The sequence below is a fragment of the Psammomys obesus genome, unplaced genomic scaffold (assembly GCF_907164565.1).
Source record: "Psammomys obesus unplaced genomic scaffold, mPsaObe1.curated_primary_1811, whole genome shotgun sequence".
Taxonomy (NCBI): domain Eukaryota; kingdom Metazoa; phylum Chordata; class Mammalia; order Rodentia; family Muridae; genus Psammomys; species Psammomys obesus.
Genome location: NW_026596079.1, coordinates 3,463,697 through 3,483,299, shown reverse-complemented (window position 1 = coordinate 3,483,299; position 19,603 = coordinate 3,463,697). Strand labels below are relative to the sequence as shown.

At 49.8% G+C, this 19,603-nt stretch overlaps 1 protein-coding gene across 1 annotated transcript in view; it reads right to left on the bottom strand.

Moving 5' to 3' along the window:
• The window catches only part of Ago2 (argonaute RISC catalytic component 2), an 85,343-nt gene that overhangs the window by 22,022 nt on the left and 43,718 nt on the right, over positions 1 to 19,603 (bottom strand). Inside the window, exons 3-13 of the mRNA XM_055626780.1 lie at positions 18,153 to 18,273; positions 11,696 to 11,877; positions 10,026 to 10,162; positions 8,557 to 8,691; positions 7,982 to 8,069; positions 5,979 to 6,126; positions 4,930 to 5,049; positions 4,649 to 4,771; positions 3,752 to 3,885; positions 1,309 to 1,493; positions 393 to 552 (exon numbers count right to left, since the gene is read on the bottom strand). Of these exons, the coding sequence (XP_055482755.1) occupies positions 393 to 552; positions 1,309 to 1,493; positions 3,752 to 3,885; positions 4,649 to 4,771; positions 4,930 to 5,049; positions 5,979 to 6,126; positions 7,982 to 8,069; positions 8,557 to 8,691; positions 10,026 to 10,162; positions 11,696 to 11,877; positions 18,153 to 18,273 (1,533 nt within the window). The remainder of the gene's footprint in view (positions 1 to 392; positions 553 to 1,308; positions 1,494 to 3,751; positions 3,886 to 4,648; positions 4,772 to 4,929; positions 5,050 to 5,978; positions 6,127 to 7,981; positions 8,070 to 8,556; positions 8,692 to 10,025; positions 10,163 to 11,695; positions 11,878 to 18,152; positions 18,274 to 19,603) is intronic.

Below are 19,603 nucleotides of genomic sequence, written 5' to 3'. Positions count from 1 at the left end.
CAATAGCGGCTCCTACAGGGAACTTGCAGTCAAGTCCTCTGACCCTGGCAGTCGGCTACCAGCCTTGTGTGAGAAGAGTGGGAAATACAGAAGTCTGCATTGCAGCAACGCTCCAGAGACCACGTAACAAGAGTTTGGAGGCCCATTTCCTGACCCAGCTCCATCTCACTCCCTCTCACAACTCTTCAGGAGGTAGACTGCTGGTTCTGGCATAAGGAACGGGGTGGCGGTGAGCTCTACACTAGCCTTCAACGATCAGAGAGCCCAGCCACAACACTGCCTATCCCCTATGGCCCCGGTTCTCAGGGGCCTGGGACCTACGCCCACATGAACTAAATGTGAGCACTTCTCTAACGACCAGCTGGTCTGCGTGCCAGGTGTGGCCACCTCACCTGCCCTGGGGCAGCAGGATGTTGTTGACGCCTCCCAGTTTGACGTTGATCTTTAAGCAGAGGTTGGATAGGGTCTGTGGCGTGGTCCTCTGCACGTTCTTCATCTGGACACACTGTGTGGCCATCCCCAGCACGGTGTCTCCCACACGCTTGACTTCCGCTGCAGAGCAGAGGTGCACATGTCACAGCTCCTAAAGAGAAGCAGCTGTCTTCTGCCCTCTCTTGGACTGCACTGGTGTAGTGTTCAGCCACGGCAGCTGCACCAGGGCGCCTATGGAAGATGCTGGCAGATGGAGGGGCAGAGCTCCTGGCTGAAACCCGCTTTAAAACTGCCAGGCACCTGTGCCTGTCTCCCTCAGCATGGGAAGCTGGAGGTGCATCTCATACCACCCATTTGTAATCCAGGGCCCAGGGTGGGGTGAGCAGAATCTGGCTGTAACTGAAGCCTTGTCATTCCTCAGCAGAAATGACACCCCATGTTAAGCAAATGCCTAGGTAGCTAAAAATAAAATCAACGGCCTCCTCAAAACCTTTGGCAAACACAGAACAAACATCAAAGAGCCACAACGAACCACACTCCTCCATCCCCAGATTCCTTCCTGAAGCAGCTGGTCACTGTGCCCAGGGCTGCTCCTAGGGCTGGCTCCAGAAACCAGGACTCCAGGGGCAATACTCATTGAGTCCAAATACTTCTCTGAATTCGCAGGGGAGAAGCATGGGTCTGTAGTCTGTCTAGGGCCAGAGAGGACAGACCTCCACTCGTAACAACCACCAAGAAGCCCAGACCCCGCCCCCCTCAGGCTCAGGAATGGACAAGAGCCAATCATTTCATTCAGTAAACACCAAGGGGAACAGGCAACCCACACCCACTGGAAGCCCCTCAACTCCCTAAAGGCTGCAGACAGCGGCCACCTACCATACACAGGAGTTTTGCCAGGCAGGATGACCACCACCAGCTGCAGGCCGGCATATGTGTTCTTCAGGTGACGGAACATGGGCTCCACGCTGTCTGCGCCCTGTGCGTATTTACAGAAGCAGGGCTGACCCTGGATAGGCATCCCGGCGTCTCTTGAGATCTTCCTCAGTTGCTCTGTGAAGGACCTGAGGGAAAAGGCCACTTTGCTAAGATGTACAGCATATGGTAAGGAAGTCATCAACCAGGGGCTCTGAATACAGTTTTAGCAAAAGCAAAACAAAACAATAAAAAGGCATGCTTAATTTCTTTGGGACTGAGAATCCAGCTCAGTTGACAGCGCTTGCCCAGCAAGAAAAGGTTTGATCCCCCACATGGGTATTTCATTGCATGACTGCAACGTCAGCATTTGGGAGAGGCAGGAGGGGCTACAGTTCGAGGGTAGCCTGGAACACATGTGGCTCTGTCTAAAACAAAAACAAATTAAGTTTTAAATTGGTTTTTGATAGGCCAGGATGGCGTCACCCTGTCCCACTCAGCACTCCACAGTCTTAGCCTCCAAAGGCTCGGTTTGGGGGTAGGGACCATGTCATGCTAGCATTAAATCTGAGACAAAGCCAGATATCAAAGCTCTATTAGTAACCCATCAACAGGGTGAGTGCACACATGCCCATGGAAAATGGAGGGATACTAGTCAATAAAAAATGCAGGCTTGCTGCCTCCTCTTAGTGACACAGTGTGGCTCATTTGAGGCCACGCAGCCTAAGCCACTCTCTGTTAGGGCTCTGGTAAAACAACCGACGGCATCAGTAGCCTTGTGGGCACATCTTGGCCTTAAAGACACAGACCCAGGAACAGTAGCAGCCCACAGCATCTGGACTGCCAACAGAGACTCAGGTGGCTGAGAAGACTGTCTGTGTTCAGGGTTAAAACATCCAACCGGCAGTGAAGGCGAGGACATTTAGTTCTGTTGTAGTGAGTCAGTATTTATGCTGCATGTGTGCGCGCCTGCAAACACGCAAACCGGTGGGTGTGTCTCAGGACAGAGAGGCCGAGAATGGACCCCGGGCAGAGGCATCCAGTCCTTGCTTGGGCTTTCTTTTCTCTGGACTTCTGGCTCATTCTCTTTGAAGCACAAGCAAAAGCTGCCACCAGTGGAGAGTGACAGCCTCCCCGAATGGCCTCTTGCTGTGACGGTAAGGTTACAGCTAAACTCAGCAGGCGCTGGGGTCCTCCCTTCACTGCCCACAGACAGAAGAAAACAAATGTCTTATTTCCCCTCTAATCTTGGAACAAAAGCATAAACCCCCACGCCTAGGGCACATTCTCGTTGGTACTGCTCAAGCCTCGTCATGCCCAAGCGGCCCTGCCACTGGTGTGACACTCATAGTGTTCTGGGCTGAGGAGCAGGCCCCCGTGCAGCCCACTGTCTCAGCCTGCCCAAGCTACTAGAAAAATGGCCAAGCACAGGTCAAAGCTTGATGGGTGCACTGTAACCCTTCCCTTCACATAGGAGGACAGTCACTGCACCCTGTGCCATTGCTGCCCTGTTTTACAATCTCTTCCCATCCAGCTCTCAGTCTTCCTTCTCATTTAACTCACTGAAATTTCACAGTAGCACCCGCGCAATGGCTCGACAGGAAGGGGTGCTGTGTGTAAACCCAACAACTGGAATTCAATCCCTGGGATCCACACAGTGGAAAGAAAAGCAGCTCCCTCAGCCCATCCTCCGACAGCCACAAGCATGCTGGGATGGACAGCACATCCATCCTGCCACACACTCACACAAACAAACAAATGTAAAGCCAGGCATGGTGGCGAACACCTTTAATCCCAACACTCAGAGGGCAGAGGCAGGCAGATCTCTGTGGCTGAATCCAAGGCCAGCCTGGGTCTACAGAGGTCCTGAGTTCAATTCCTAGCAACCACATGGTGGCTCACAACCATCTATACTGGGATCAGATACCCTCTTATGGCCTGCAGGTGTACATCTGTATAGAGCACTCACCTACATAATCAATCAATCAATCAATCAATCAATCTTAAAAAAAGAAAAAAGAAAAAAAGACACAAATAACAACAAAAGAAGTCTAGGACCAAGAAAACTTTGCCATCGGTCTCCTGGGTGGCTGTGACTACAGGTTCCTGCTTCCACGTCCACTCTGCCTGTACTTTTATTCTGCCTTTTGTTTTTCCACACTAAAGCCCAGAAGCCTGAGTGGCTGGCCAAGTGCTCTACCACTGAAACGGCACCGCTCGCCCTGGTTTTTGTTTTAGACTCAGTGCTCAGGTGAGCGCACTGCTTTCCCTCACACCTAGTCTGGCCTCTTCACATCTCATGTCCTGGGAGTCACCCCAGGCAAGGGTTAGAGAAAGGCTGCCCACCACTGATCTCAGGACCCCAGTGACCCCCATCTGGGGACATGGAGGTCTCCAGCGGGCTTACTTCAGATGAACTTCAGTACACTGGCGCTGCGGTGCGAAGCAGGCAATGGCCCACACCTTGATCTCGATGCCTGTGTGGAACTGCTTGTTTCTCATGTCCCACACGCCCTGGACAGGGGTAGCAATCGCTTTGTTCTGCAAATAGAGAAAGAGGGTGCTTCAGAGTGAGGAAACAAATGGAAACATTTTTGCTGCTGGTCCTCCCAACCAGCACTTAACTCCTAGAGCACCAGACCATGGCTGTTGCTCTCCACCTCTCTAGCATCCCTTAACTAGCCCTGTAAGTAACCCCCACACACGTGCAGAATGGGGGGTGCCGATTGGAGGGTGGCAAGCTACATGAGAAATGAATGGATGGCTGGACCAATATGAACTGGTGGATACAAGTGGTGAATAAGTAAGTAGATGGGAATGATGAAATTAGTAGAGCTGGACAGATAACGGCATGAAAGGATGGGTACATGGATGAAGTTGAGCGGGGTGAGATGGACGGATGATGGGAAGGCATGAATGGAGGAGCAGAAGGATGGATGGGTAGGTGGGTGGATGGGTGAATGGGCTATACTCAGATAAATGAATGGGAAAGCATCAATAATGTACAGATAAATAGATGGAGGTGAATAGAGTCAGACATTTTCAATTCCATCTCAAAATCCTCTGAAGAAGAAAGTGAAGTTTTGATGAGATAAGAGAAGACTTGGAAACACCGAAAGCAATGTGCAAACCTTTAGTCTTTGTCATGCGTGGGGTCCAATGAGTGCAGTTCTCGGGAGCCATCTGCTGTGTCCAGGGTTTATAACGGCTATAAACACACATGGCTGTCCTCCCTGCACCGCACACACACACACACACACACACACACACTCTCACACCCCACATGCCATCCATTTGCACCTACCCTGCCCCCGTAGAGGATAGAGGGCGGCTGCAGAACCCGCCCGGTCACATCTGTCATCTCATCCTTGACCATGATTCCAAATTCACGCACATATGGGTCTGTATTGAAACTTGCACTTCGCATCTTGAGGAAGAAAAAAAATAGGGAAATGAGTCAGTCAGTGGAGATCCTCTGGTCCCTCCAGGGGCCATCTCTGCTCAAAGTACAGAAATGTGTGTTGGGGGGTTGGTGTCCTTGCCATGGCGCCCTATCTTGGAGGAACCTGAGGACCCAGTGCTCACCAATTTGCTGATCTCCTCTTGACGGTCCGGTGCTGACCTGGCAGTTGCTCTGATCATGGTTGAGGTCTGATTGTCTGTTAATTTCTTTATACATCTCTGTCCAGCGACTATGTTACAGACCTACAAAAAAGACCCATATAATTCAACACATGAGTTGTGCACGTTTCTAAGAGTAGTGGGAAGGGAGTTTTCAGAGGCTAAGCACCCAAGCCAGAACCCTGGTTATTGGTAGGCCTGCCCCAAAACCCACCACTCACAACAGAACTTCTAGGTACACCTGCCATGAAAGACATACATCCTTAAGCTTTGGTGCTACTCTGTTGGGCGCAAGGGACAATATTTAGAATTGTGAAATTGAGCCGGGCATAGTAAGGGCTCACATCTGTTGTGCTGGCTGATATTATGCCCATCTGGGGAGAGGGTACCTCAACTGAGGAAATGCCTCCATAAGCTCAGGCTATAGGCAAGCCTGTATAGTATTTTCTTAATTAGTGAATGATGGGAAAGGCCCAAGGCATTATGGGTGATGTCACCCCCCAGACCAGTGGTCCTGGACTCCATACGAAAGCAGTCTGAACAAGCCATGGGAATCAAACCAGTAAGCAACATCCCTCCACAGCTTCTATGTCAGCTCTAACTCTCGGTTTCTGCTGAGTTCCTGTTCCTGGTGAACAGTGATGTGGAAGAGTAAATGAAATAAAGCCTTCCCTCCTCAACTTGTTTTTGGTCCTTAAGCAACACATATCTTAAGGAAGACACTAATTATCCCAGAACTCACAAGGTGGAAGGAGATAGGACCTCTGAGGTGGGGGTCTACAAAGAGAATTCCAGGCTAGCCAGGGCTATGCAGTGAGATTACATCTAAGAAACAGGGGAGTGGGTAATTCCATCCAAGCTGCTAATCTTACCCCATTTTAAGAGAAGGAATGCACACAAAGGGAGGCAAATCTCAACAATGCCATAAATTAGCCCAGTCCTAGAGCACCAGGGAAGCCCAGCTGGATTCCAGCTTCTCCTCCCCAGGCAGGGTGTAGTCAGCACAGACTTGCCTCCAAGGGAAGGTAGGTGTGTTTCTGCTCCTGTCCAACTTGTAAACACGGGAGGTGGGGGTAGCGCAGAACCAGCTTGTGCCTGTCCTTGAAGTACTGGGCCACTGTGCACTCCACTGTCTGCCCACTCTCCTGCTGCAGTGGGAACCTGTGAGAGAGGTGATTCAGGCAAGAACACTGCAGGCCCCCTGGACACCGGAGCTCCCATACTCCTCCCGAAGGCCAAGCATCTGTGTTGTGTGGGAAGCAAATCCTTCAAGCATCTCCTGAACTATTCTAGAGGTCTTCACCTCTCAGGCTGCCCATGCCTACTGGCAAATATCAACTGCCCACGCGTCTTAGAAAGGCAGCAGTCACAGTTTCTACTGAATACAGAAAGATGAATCCAGAAAGGTCTGATGCTTTCCAGCAGACCATGGTGACTCTAAGTAACTCCTGTACCCTTGGCTCCCAGCGGTGAGAAGAAATTCCCAGATAAAAGCAGGCTGGTCTTAAATCTAGGGTTTCCCTGTAGGACTGAAGCAAGAAGTGATAACTAAGACATTAAATAGGGGAGGTGAGCTATGTACCACATGCAGGGGAAGGACAGCTCCCAAGTGGGAAAGGCCATCTGGCCCAGTCTTCTTGAGCAGACTTCTCTGCTCTGTCCAGACTGCCAGGTAATCTGCCACCCCTTGTCCAACGGGCAGGTGACAGAACACGTATCTAGTCCATCAAACCCTGCTGTTCCATGAGGAGCAGACACCTTGGCACCCTAGCAACAGTCTGTTTTCTGTGAATGAAATAAGCCAGCAAGTTCTCACTAGGTACAATAGATCCAGAACAGGGCACAGTGCCGACACTTGTCAGTTTTCTCCTAAACACACAGTCGATTGTGTTCTTGCCACTAGACAAATGACAGCACGACTGGCTGCTTAACTACTCCAGTCAGCAGGGCTAGTCAGCTGTGCCAAGGGGCAGAATGGTGCCACAGGTGTCACTGCTCCTCCCAGACTTAAGCAAAACAACACAGCAGACGGCCAACACTGTTAAGGCCGCTTCCTCTGTTCTCCTGTGCATACGGGATTTTGGTGTTGGGACATACATTTATTTGTTCTTATCCATCCATCCATCCATCCGGGTGTATTATCTGCATGTATGTCTCTACGCCAGAAAAAGGCATGGGATCCCATGGGACCACAATTATAGATAGTTGTGAGTTGCCATGTTAGGAATTGAACCCAGGACCTCTGGAAGAGCAGCCTGTATTCTTTACCATTGAGCCATCCCTCCACCTCCCACTTTTTTTTTTTTTTTTTTTTTTGGTAAATTATTTTGCACATCATGACATATGCCTTAAATCCCAGCACCCTGTAAGCAAATCCATCTTTGTGAGTAGTTCCAGGCCAGTCTGGTCGACGTAATGAATCCCTGTCTTAAAAACAAAACAAAATGGGAGCTGGAGAGATGATGGCCCAGAGCAATGGCTGCTCTTGCAGAGGACACAGGTTTTATTCCCAGCACTCATACAGTGGCTCACAGTCACCTGTATTTCCCATTCCAGAGGAGCTAATGCCTCATCTAACCTCTACAGGGACCATATATATGTGTGGTGGACATACATGCAGGCAAAGCATTCATACAATAAAAATAAAGATATACAATTTTGAAAAACACTGAACTTATTGTATTTTAAATTATGTGCATGTGTGTGGGGGGATTCCTGCAGGTGCAGGTACCAGGGGAGTACGTAAGAGGCCGCTAGAGCTGGAGCTAAAGGAAGTTGTAAGCTGCCCAACACGGGTGCTGGGAATCGAACTTTGCCCTCTGCCAAGAGCAAGACATGCTCTTAACCGCTGAGTCATTTCTCCAGCCTGTGGAGTTCCTTTTTTAGAGCAGAGCGTGTGTGAGCCACAGAGGTAGCTGCCCCATCAGGACAGTCCCATGGCTTCCGGTGTCTGGGAAGCTGAAGGCCTAGGGCAGGCCTAAGTTTGAAATGAGGGTTGGCTGTTTGGCTGCCTTACGTTTGGTGACTGGCAGGCCGCCGGGTCACATTGCAGACACGGTACTTCCTCTTCATCTGACCACAGTGCGTTATCTCCACCTTTAGACCTGGTGACAAACAGCAGGCATCAGAGCTACTCTTGCCATGTGCTTACAGTCCAAGCCACACTCTACAATAGGTTTCCACACTTGCAGCTTTGGCCACAGATGAAGCCATGGGGTTCTAGAGCTGAGGACTAAGAAATGGGGGCTATCTACACCTACCTTGCTGGATTCACCTCGTCCAGAGATCCCTTCTGCCAGCAAAATTCAGCACAGCTAAGTGAGCGCCACTACAACCCTTCTCTGAGACCTATCGTCTGTGGCTTAGACAGGACACCCAGGCTGTTCCCATGCGGTTGTGCTCATTAGAGTCAGGGGCCCTCTGTGCATGGGTTCTGGCTATGTCAGAGTCAGTGTGCCTGGTGGCTCACTCTTCCCACAGCTCCCACCACCCCCATTGGAGGTGGAACAAGAACCCACACATGCATGGGCGAAGACTTTGGGGGTAGGGGTGGGGCTGGCCCCTAGCCTGCCGTGCAGAGTGGTTCTTTACCTTTGATTTCTTTGGTAAACTTTACCCTTTGGGAATCTGTCAGAGGTTTTTGTTGTTCTTCAATACTTTTAAAATCCAAAACTTCACAAACAAACTCGATCACTGGCTGTGCCTTGTAAAATGCTGTTGCTGACACTATATGCAGGAGAAGAAAGAGTCAGACAAGAACGTTTGATCGTGGCATCTGGAGTAATCCCTGCGACTACTTAGTAGCTCAGGAGACCCGACCTTGCTTCTCCTCTTTGGAGTGGGTCCTGGCCCTTCATGATGAGAAAACCAATGTCCAATATGCCCAGGGCTCCATACTCCAAGGGAGGGACTGGCCCCAGGGGTTCCATGCTTCCTCTAGCCAAAGGCAATGGTAAAGGATTGGCTGGGTCTGAAGAAGTCACTCAAGGAGATTACTGAGGTCTTGAAAAGTCTGGCCTGACAGGGGACATCCAGGATGTCGGGATCCTGTCAGGTTTTCTGGCTACCTTCAGCAAGAGGCATTCCTGAGGTTTTTCCTTTCATGTAGTTCTTTGACAACCAATGCACATCTGAGCAAGGTGTGACCTGTGGGCCTTCCTGGGGCTGTTGTAAGAACTTGCCTCTTCCTGGTTGTCGGTCTCTGGCAGCAGGAAGAGGACTGCAGAGTATGACCCTGAGTCTTCGGAAGCAGGAGGAACAATGGGGGGGGGGTTACAGTGTCCCTAACATTGAAAGCTAACTAGGTTGTGGGGGCTCTGAACCAAACAATGGATTAGTCCGTTGATGGAATCACAATTGAATGGTATGTCTTGGGGGCTGTAAGAACTCAGATGAAGGTCCTGACCTGAGGAAGAGCTTTCCTGGAGATGTGCTCTCAGGAAGGCCCCTTACCCCGACCCCTTTCTATCTCCTTGCTTCCCAGCTACCGTGTGATAAGCAGCTATGCTGTGTCACAGCCTCTTTGTCATGGTGTTTTCTTTAGGATGACAGCATCAGCTTACTGTGGCCTGAGGCCTTTGAAACCCTAAGCAAATCTTTAGTGCTATAAAGATTTATAAAAACCATCTATATATAAAGATGGTTTCTTCTAGGTACCTGTCACAGCAAGGACAGGTCTAATATAGCCCTAAGGATGGAAGATCACTAGGCAGTGGTCAGCCATTGGCACCAAATGGTGCCCTTTCCTTAGTACAAACAGCAATGAGTAATCAGGAAACATGGGAAGAAAGTGAGGGTTGCAGCCCCAACCTCACACCTCGGGTGCTCTAGTAGTGCAAAGGGCCTGGCAGAGGTAGCTCTCCAGGCTGGCTCAAGGGTCCCTGGGAATGGAACACTCCAAGGTCTTTGATATCCAACTAGGAACTACCTTAGATACCAGGCTGGTGCCACACCAGAGCCCTGCTACAGACAGCGATGAGCCTCTGGGCTCCTCCGCCCACTGTAGCGGGAGCTGCATGGGTCCCCTCCACCCTGCATTAAAGCCCGCGGGCTTTTCTTACCATCGATATTCAGCATCATTTTCCAAAGAGAAGGTCGGACGGACTGATGGAAGCCAAACCACACTTCTCGGCCCCCACCCAGAGGGTTGGAACAGCCTTCAGATGCAGTGAAGAAGGAACGGCCAACAGGGGTGTACCTGCAACAGAGACAAGCCCTCCCTTGTCAGACACTCAGCCAGGAAAGGCCACGCTGACGCCATGTCTCTCCCCCAGTCATCCCAGCAGGCATAGCTACACTCTGACCACTCTAGGCTTTCTTCTGTGAAGTTCACTCTATGGCGTTCTAATCTGCATTCATACTGTGTAAGCGGCATCCCTGTGGGCTTATACCATCCAGCAGTCTGTACGGACACTGGACAGCTTCCTGTCCACAGAGCCTACATGCTGAGCTGTGCACACAGATGACCTGAGCTGCAAGCTGCCCAGCCACAGCAAACACTCTCTCTCTGCACCCTCCCCTACAGACTACTGGACACATGGGATGTGCCACCACTCAGGATGCCAAAGGGAGGACACTCTTCAGCTGAGGTACAGGGGGCACTGTTAATGAAATCATGAAGTGTGTCTTTCTTACTTTCTGCCTGTGCTTGTTAATCCTGTTGCATCTTACGATCTCCTGATTGTAAAAATGAGTGTAAACAATTCAAAGGAATTCAGAAGGAAGAAACCATAGGAATTCCTGCTGCTCAACTAAAAATTAGACAATGTGGCCAGTGAAGTAGCTCAGAGGGTAAAGGGTGCTTATAGACAAGCCTGATGAACCAGTACCATTCCTAGGATCCACATGGAGGAAAGAAAAAACTGACTCCTAAGTTATCCTCTGACCCCCCCCCCCACACACACACACACGACATGGCCACACAAATTAAAAATACTGGTTTGTTTTTAAACCATAGACAAGATCTTGTTAATCTCCATTTTGGGCTATTTCTGTGCCTACCTGCCTCCCTCCCCTCAATACTTCTTGGCAGTGATAGACATGCCAGGGCCCTGCCAGAGTGACAGCTGGCTCTGGGACGTAGTCTTCTCGATGCCTAATGTGTAGTTAGGGAGCCAAAGGAACATCCAATTTTCTCCAGAGCAGAGAGGGGTCAATCCCACAGCCTAAGCCCAGACGAGTTTTTTTTTTTTTCTTTTTTTTTTCCTGCTGCTCACTTCTGATCTCCTTAGTCAATTTCCACCATTTCTGAGGTTCTACTGTGTGCTTTGTGTGAGAGCCAAGTTCAGACGTGGCTCCATGGGCTTGGTCCCATGTGCTGGTCAGTGCAACACACCCTCTAGCAAGAGGAAAAAGGACAAATCATTGAAACGATCTGTACCACCCACCCTTTGTTAGGTGTAGCAAATGTCATAAGAGCTGTGGCAAGGTCTCGAAAGGACAGGCATTCAATCAAGCATGATGTGGGTGGCCAGTGTGGTGTCCAAGTGTGGCTGGGACTCTCCACAGGGCCCTGTGAGCTCACAGCCAGAGGTGAACCTTCTACACTCAGGCAGGGCCACTGGTGATGACTCTAACATTATCTTCTTCCATCTCCGACTGTTTGCCCCACAGACTGCACATGTGAGGCCAGCAACACTGGCTCCTCCCTTCCTTGGTCAAGATCTCAATCTTTCTGAGAACACTCCGCTTCAGCTTGTAGCCCTTTCCCCCACCCAGCTGAGGCCCTCACCTCATGGATGGCAAGTGCCTCATGACAACGTCCAGGGCCTGGATCGTCTCGAAAGGGACGCTGGGCAGCCGCCCCGAAAGTGCATCGTGTAGCGCCTGCAAGCTCACGCACGACACCCACTTGATGGAGACCTTGAAGATGCGATCTTTACCTTCTCCTGGCAGCGTGACCTCCAGTTCCACCTGTCAAACCGAAACACGAAGGTCATTTCCTCCCCCAAAGCACAAGAAATTAAAATTTTTATTTTACTTTTTTGTGTGTGCAGCGGTACAAATGTGTGGAGGCCAAAGGCCTACCTTAGGCGTCTTCCTCAACTGCCTTCCACTTTACATGTTCAGCCTCTCTTTGAACCAGGGGCCGGCTGGTGAGGCTAGGCTGCTCAGATCTGTACCCCGCTGCTGAGGGCAGAACTCAGGTCCCCATGTTTTTGTGACAAGCACTTTACCAAATGAGCCACCTCCCCAGACTCAGCTTTATCGCCTTTCAACAAATGTGCAATCACACAACTGTGTGAGGCTGGGGGCCAGCATACTGGACAAAAGTGTATTTGTCCAAAAAGTGGTCAAAAGTGTATTCAGGACAATCCTCAGCACACAGGGCATTCATGACTCGAACATGCCCACTTTTCTCTCGTAACAGTTATTCAATCTACCTGTAACTTAATGTCCACGGTCGGATCTCAGTTGTGCCTACAACACTGCATCATGACTGTGGCTCACAAACCATTGCATAGGTAATGATCAAAATATGGCTTTGTTGCCAGGAGCAGTGGTGCACACCTGTAATCCCAGCACTAGGAGGCAGAGACAGGTGGATGGATCTCTGTGAGTTTGAGGCCAGCCTGGTCTACAAAGCAAGTCCAGGACAGCCAAGGCTACCCAGAGAAACCCTGCTTTGTTATCTGTGGTTGACATGTGCCCATGTTTCTGGAATATTTTATCCTTAAGTACCCAAAACTTACAGCAGGGAGACTGGTTCACCTCACCCTATAAGTATCACCAAACACTGAGCTGAAAAAAGCCCAAGGCCCCAGGGCCAGAAATAGGCAGAAAGGGGACTGGGGTTTAGGATGGCCAATGACACTACTCATAGGGAAAACAACCCAGATGTGTGTCCAGAACCCAAGTACGTCTGGTATATCACATAGTCCCAATCTATGTGGGGAGATGGTAAACTGGCTAGACTCAGCCTCTGAGGATATATACACTGATCTGTGCAGATCTTGCTTGGACATCTCTAATGGAAGTTTCATTTTCTTTGTAAACTCAGTTATATGTTTTTGTTTTAATCCCAAGTGTAGGATTTCAGTCGGGCTTTAGTTTGCCCACAGCTGAGAGTTGTCTCACGCGGGGCATGATCTTTGACAGCTGCTAACAGCCTGCCACATGAGGCAAGGAGAGGGGTGTAGTCTAGGGCTCTGATGATATAAATATGACAGCCCAGAAACACAGAGTGTGGTGACTGGCAGTTTGGAGAGACCAGAGACAGATTGATGGTGTGGCAATTTGGAGCGGTTAGACACAGAGAAATGCTTCAGAGCACAGCAGCTTGGAGGAAACTGCTGGCTGTGTCTGTGGTGCGTGGAGAATGGTATAGCCAAGAGAAGTAAAGGGGTCTGTGTCCCCTCTCCCCACTAACCTTTTCTCTCCTACCTAGGGTTGGGGCACTGATGGGAAGGAGAGGCCTAAACACCCCAAGTAAAAAAGTGTTTTAAAATGAGTGCTACAGACATCCTTGCAAGAAGGAAATCAAATTGAGAAAAAAATTGTGTGTATTTTGGTACAGCACACCACTAAGAAACAAAGGGAGAAGAACGCTGCACCCAGACACAAAGAAACAGTGTTTAGGGGATGTTGTGAACACACAGAAGCAGCTGTGTCTTCAAGGTTTCCCTGTCCTCAGCTATGGGGCCACATGCACCCCTCCCCATAGAAGGAGTGGCAGCACCAGCAGGTGTCTGGCGTCACAACTACTATGCTGGACAGGCCAGAGGGACAGCTGCAGGGCTTGGTGCCATGCACCCTTTTCTGACAGGGACGTGCAGGTCACGTTCTGCTTCAATGTGCCCAGGGAGCTACTGTGACTTTGCATAGAAATCGTCTGGGAAAACAAGTCGCTTGCCTGTGCTCGAGAAGGTTTTTTGTTTGTCAATTGGACAGAACTAGAACCACCTGGGAAGTGGGAGCCTCAAGTGAGGAATTCCCTTTATCAGATTGGCCTGTGAGCATTCTCAGAGGGCCCAGCCTACTCTGAGTGGAGCTTCTTGAGAGGTGGTTGGTTCTGGGTTATACAGAAAAAGCAAACTGAGAAAGCCAGTGATCCGTGTTCTTCGATGGTCCCTGCTTCAGTTCCCCCCGAGGCTCCTCACTTGTCTTCTCTCAATAACAAACCCTCCCCAACCCCAACCTGCTTTTGTTTTTATCCCAGCGACAAAACTTGGGTTCAGAAGTGGGATGTTGCTGCGCTAGGCCTGACCATGTTGTTCTTCTGGAAGGTTGTGGAAGCGTCTGGAACGTCGGGTTGGCAGCGCTCAGAGCCTAACGAGCTGTGGTTAAGGGAGCTTGAAAGAAAAGAATGTTGAGAGTAGTGCAGACAACAGAAGCTTGGCTTGTGAAACTTAGTGAGGAGCAAACACCATCAGAGCGGTTGGTGTGATGTATTTGAATTAAGAGTCGATGTTAGTGAACCTTTTGTGTTTTATAGGGACAATTGTTGCTGATCAGCTGTAGTTAGTAAAAGACCAGTATCATTGATATGAAATAGTCTCTGAGTATTTCCTTCGGGTCAGCACACAAAAGCAGTGGTCCAGAGGGGCCCAAGGCTGCCAATTAAAGCTGAAACATGGTAATGTTTATATCCTCCACATGGTACTAGCTTTGATGGCACGAAAGCTGAAGAACTGAAGGAGTCATGGAGAGAAGCTGAGGCTTGGCACCACATGGCAGGCTTAGAATTTCTGAAGAGGGGTCATTAGTGAGGGTGCAGCCTCAGTTGCGATGGAGACCCCAGGATTGAAAGGGTCATAGAACGCAGCTGAGACTTGATACCAAAACGCTGGGTCAGAGTCCCTGAAGAGAGTGCAGGAGGCCATTGGTAAAGTGTGGCCTCATCTGCAGTGGAGACCCCATCACAATGGAGCTGTCAGGACTGGGGGATGACCATCACAGGCAGTAGCAGGGGTAGGGTGGGGTCAGGTCCACAAGTGGCACTGCCCAAATCCTGCAGACTCCAGAAGACCATGAGTAATCCAGACACTGGGCACTGAGCTTTTCTTATGAGACAGGCTCTCACTCCATAGCCTTGACTGGAACTCATGTTTCCCTTGCTCTTCCTCCAGTGGGACTGCTTTTACACCCTGGTTCTTCTTGTTTTCAATAACAAAGTATTTAACTTGTTTTTAATTTTACAGGAAAATCCAGTTAAGAGACTTTTTTTTTTTTTAAAAGACTGTGAACTTCTGTTTTGTTTTTTAGAACCAGAGTCTCACTGTGTGGCTCTTGGCATCCTGGAACTCTTTCTGTAGAACAGGCTGGCCTAAAACTCAGAGACTTGCCTGCCTCTGCCTCCCAAACGCTGGGATTAAAAGTGTGCACTACCATGGCAGGGTTTTTACTTAGGGGTATTTATACGACCTCTTTGTGATAAACAAGAAAGAGTCATGGTTTAAGAGTGATGTTTTTATGTGTCAGGTTGGCAAGGGGTCCACTCTTCTTGTCACACTGACAAAAAGCTAACGTCACCTGGGAGGAAAAGATCCTCAGCTAAGTACCTCCACCAGACTGGCTTGTAGGCAAATATGTGGGAGATTTTCTTGACTAATGATTGATACTGGAGGGCTCAGCCCATTGTGGGCAGTGCCACAATTAAGCGGGTAGGTCTGGGTTGCATACGCCACAGGAAACAAACCAGGAAAGGATGATTCTTCCATGCCTGTGTTTTAGCTCACACCTCTGTTCTTGCTTTGACTTCGTTCCCTGACTTCTCTTGGGGTAGGCTTTAAGGTCTCCTATGTTCCAGCTAGGCCTCGTGTGGCAGTCTCCTTCTGTTGCCTTAGGATCAGGATGTAGAACTCTCAGCTCCCTCTCCAACACCGTATCTGCCTGCACCCACCACACTTCTCAATGTGACGATAATGGGCTAAACCCTCTGAAATGGTAAGCCAGCCACACAATTTAAAAAGTTGCCATAGTCATGGGTATCATGTCACAGCAATAAAACCCTAACTAAGACATCAGGACATGTGAGCCAAGTAAACCCCTTCCCTTCCAAGTTTTCTTGGTCATAGTGCTTATCAGCAACAGAAAGTCAACTGCAACAGTAGCCCTCCAAACACCTGCATCAAAACCAGTGCATTTGTGAAGTGTGCCAGGGACCCAGAAACACCCTGGCAGGTGAAGGCAGAGACACAAGGGTGGGTGTATGTAGGCTTATCAGGGGCTTCCATGAGCTGGGTCTCAGCCATAAATTCCATCTAAGAAGAAGACACTTAACTCCCCCTGGCCTGGGAGGCAGCAGTTCAGAAGCTGCAAACCCCCAGGCAGCTGGCAAGAGAAGGCACGGCTGGACACAGCTGAGGGTAATGCATCGAGTGAAAGAAGACTGGGGACTTCAGTACCAACTTTAGAGGAAATGGTATAACTTTCCAGTTCTGTGCCATCTCAAAGTGAGACCACGGGGCTGGCAGGCGCAAGTACTCTCAGCCCTAAGGAATTGCTGCTTTCTTTCTGCATAGGCCAGCAGCGAGGTGGACACCCACAGGAGAGGTGAGCTGAGTTCTGGAGAGGGCTGCGCCTTGGAGGTGATGTGACATGGACACTGGGGTATACCCATGGCAGGTACCACAGTCCCCACTGAGCCACTAGCTAGATGCTAAGCCTAATGAACTCAAGGAGAGTTCTTTCTTGCTACAGATGACAAAAAAGAGAGAAAGCTTTGGTAGTAAAAGAAAAATATTTGTGATGGGCTCAGACAGGAGGGAAACCCCCACGTTAGCTGAGAGGTTCCCAAGTTCTCTGGGGCTCCAGCGAGTCATAGGAAAGCACTGTCGAGGTCTAGGATTAAGTCAGAAGGAACCAGACAGAATGAACCGTGCACCTCCAAGTGCTGTGTGCAGACTAGCACAAACAGGCAATAATGCACCTGCTATACCCGCCGAGGGCTCATGTCTTGGGCAGTGGGACGGAGCTCTGCCAAGCCTTGCTACTCACAATGCAATGTAAGAACAGAGAACACACAAAGCCCCCGGACCCGCAGTGACTCACACTGCAGCTGAGTCCCCAGGCGTCCCACATACAGGAGAGGTGGGGCTGCCTGTCCAGCTGCTCCACTCTGTGGGGGATGTCAGGCTGGCGGCGGGGGAAGGGGCTGTGTCAGGTCCCGTTACTAGAAGAGGCATACAGGCTACATCTGTTTTCACTACAGTTTGAGCTGGTAGCTCATATGACTGTGTGTCTGCATCTGAGCATCAGAGACGTACCATCCCTCCTTCAGGACGCCTCTCCTCAGGCTCCTCCCAGTGTCTAATTATAAATCTGTACCAACAAAACTGTGAATAAACTCCTTATGCTTTTCTTTCTTATAGAGCTTTAAACAAAAACAAATGTGTAAATTAAACACAAAACCTTAAGATCAATAAATCTCCAATTCCCAGCATGTTAATTTGCCAGGGAGAGCCTGCTCAGCTCATTCACACCCAGGCCTGGGATTCCCTCCAACTCAGAACCCTATGCCCATCTCCCTATCCTGGAGTGGCGGTGGCAAGCCACCGCCACTTGTGACTGGGAAAAGCGAGATCAGAATAAGGCCCAGGGAGCTGGGTAGTCATCGGCCCCTCTCCCTGCCCTAACATAGTGCATTCCTGTCAGCATGGTGACACGGGGCAGAGCCACCAGGTACCAAGACCACCTGGCTCCACTGGGAATGCGGACAGGCACAGAGGAGCCAAGGCCTTTGGTCACTTAGCAACACAAACGTCTTCAGGCCTGCAGAAAATGTGCCGGGCCCACCATTCTCAGACGTGTCAAGGTCTGGACAGAAGCTTTATTACTTTTTAAATAAAGCGAAGATAAGGGTAAAAATAATAAGGGAAGGTAACTGTTTTCTACAGCCACCGCGGCCAGCCTGACTCATCTTCCCCCTCCTCACTGCAGAGGCTGCTGCAGCACATCGCTTTGTTACGCTGCCAGCAACACACACACACACACACACACACACACACACACACACACACCACACACAGGCTGTGTCTGCTGCTCTGTGGGCTGCACTTGGGAGTGTGTTCTCTATCTGACCAGCTTCACTGCACACCTCAGCACACACCTCATGGTGAGGCCCACACACAGCAGCTTCCCTAGCCTGCCAGATGAAGTGATTTTATACAACATCAGAGAAGTAACCTTGGGGCATGTCTGAATCTCACCGCACCACCTGTACTCGGCCATGGCACTTGTAGCCTCACCTTGTCCCTGCCGATTGGAAGCGGCATGGCAGTGTATAGGTTCTTCCTTCCATCGAACACTGGCTTCCGGTCCCCGAAGATCTGGGTCTTAAAGTGCTGGACCATGTGCTCCACTATTTCCCTGAAACAGACAGAATTCAGCAAAACGTCAAGGAAGCTGAAGAGGCGGCATGGGGGTTGGCGTCTGTCTGACAGAAGTGAGCTTCAATTTCTTCAATTTGAAGCCACTTAAGGAGACCAGGGTTTCCACCTGTCATGTGGCTTTCTACCCTCTTCTGTGGGGGTAGGGAGAAAATAATAATGCACCAAGACCTGAAGCAGGCTTCTCTCAGATTACTGGTCACACAAATGTGGGAAAGCATCCTGTTGAGTTACATGGACATATTAGTGAATGTTACCGTTAACTTCGGACTGCCCATGTACATTGAAATGTAGCCACTGGACTTTCTTTCCCAGAGTTGTAGATCATCTGTTATGAGGCTGCATATCCCTCATAGTCCACAGACCACAATTTCTGCCACATAACAGGGTACCTGGCCTGTTAGGGCTACGGGCATCACCAACATCTTAGAAGAAACCCCTCCTCAACTCTCTCCAAAACAAGCAGAGAGGAGCTGCAGAGACATCAGGGAGGAAGCCCTGGGCTGAGCAGGCACACACTCGGCTCCGGGCCTCACTAGGCTGTTACTGTGAGCCCTCGGGAACGCCTGTGCACGCTGTACCCAAGAGCAGCCCACGTGCTTAGCACAAGGGCAACGAGCAGCAGCCGGCCACCCGGCCTCAACCTGGCCAACAGGTCACACCACCATCACCGTTTTATGTGGGAAACACTGAAGCCCAGGGCCTCCAAGAGCAAGGTGCGGTTGCCTTCTTCTACACCCTGCTTCCTGGCCCCTGGGAATGGCTGTAACTGTGCAGTAACTGGCATGTGCTGGCTGTTACTTTCACTACAGTTCTGGAAGGTTCTTTAAAAAAAAAAAAAAAAAAAAAGCCATACTTCAGTTAGTTTCTAATTATGCAGGTTTTCTGCTACCGCACGCTTTGTGACACAAAGCTAAACACTTGCTCAGACTGCCTCCCACCCCAGCTTTCTCACAAGACTATGAACAATCCACAGTTTTATACAGCCACACAGACACATTATTTTTTTAAATTGCTCTTATATTTTGTTTTAAAAAAGATTTTTGTTTTATTTTTAATTACATGTATTGCGTGTGGGTGTGTGCATGCAAGGACAGAGCCTGTGGAAGGCAAAGGATTCCTTGGAGCTGGAATTACAGCTCCAAGGAATTGTTAGCTACTTGATGTGGGTGCTGGGAAATTCTCTGCCACAGTCTCCAGTGATCATTATTCTTTTACATTAGGCTATCTGGGGCCTGATAATGTCCTACTATGTATCTTTCTTTTTTAACCCCATGAGACAGGGTTTCTCTGTGTAGCCTTGGCTGTCC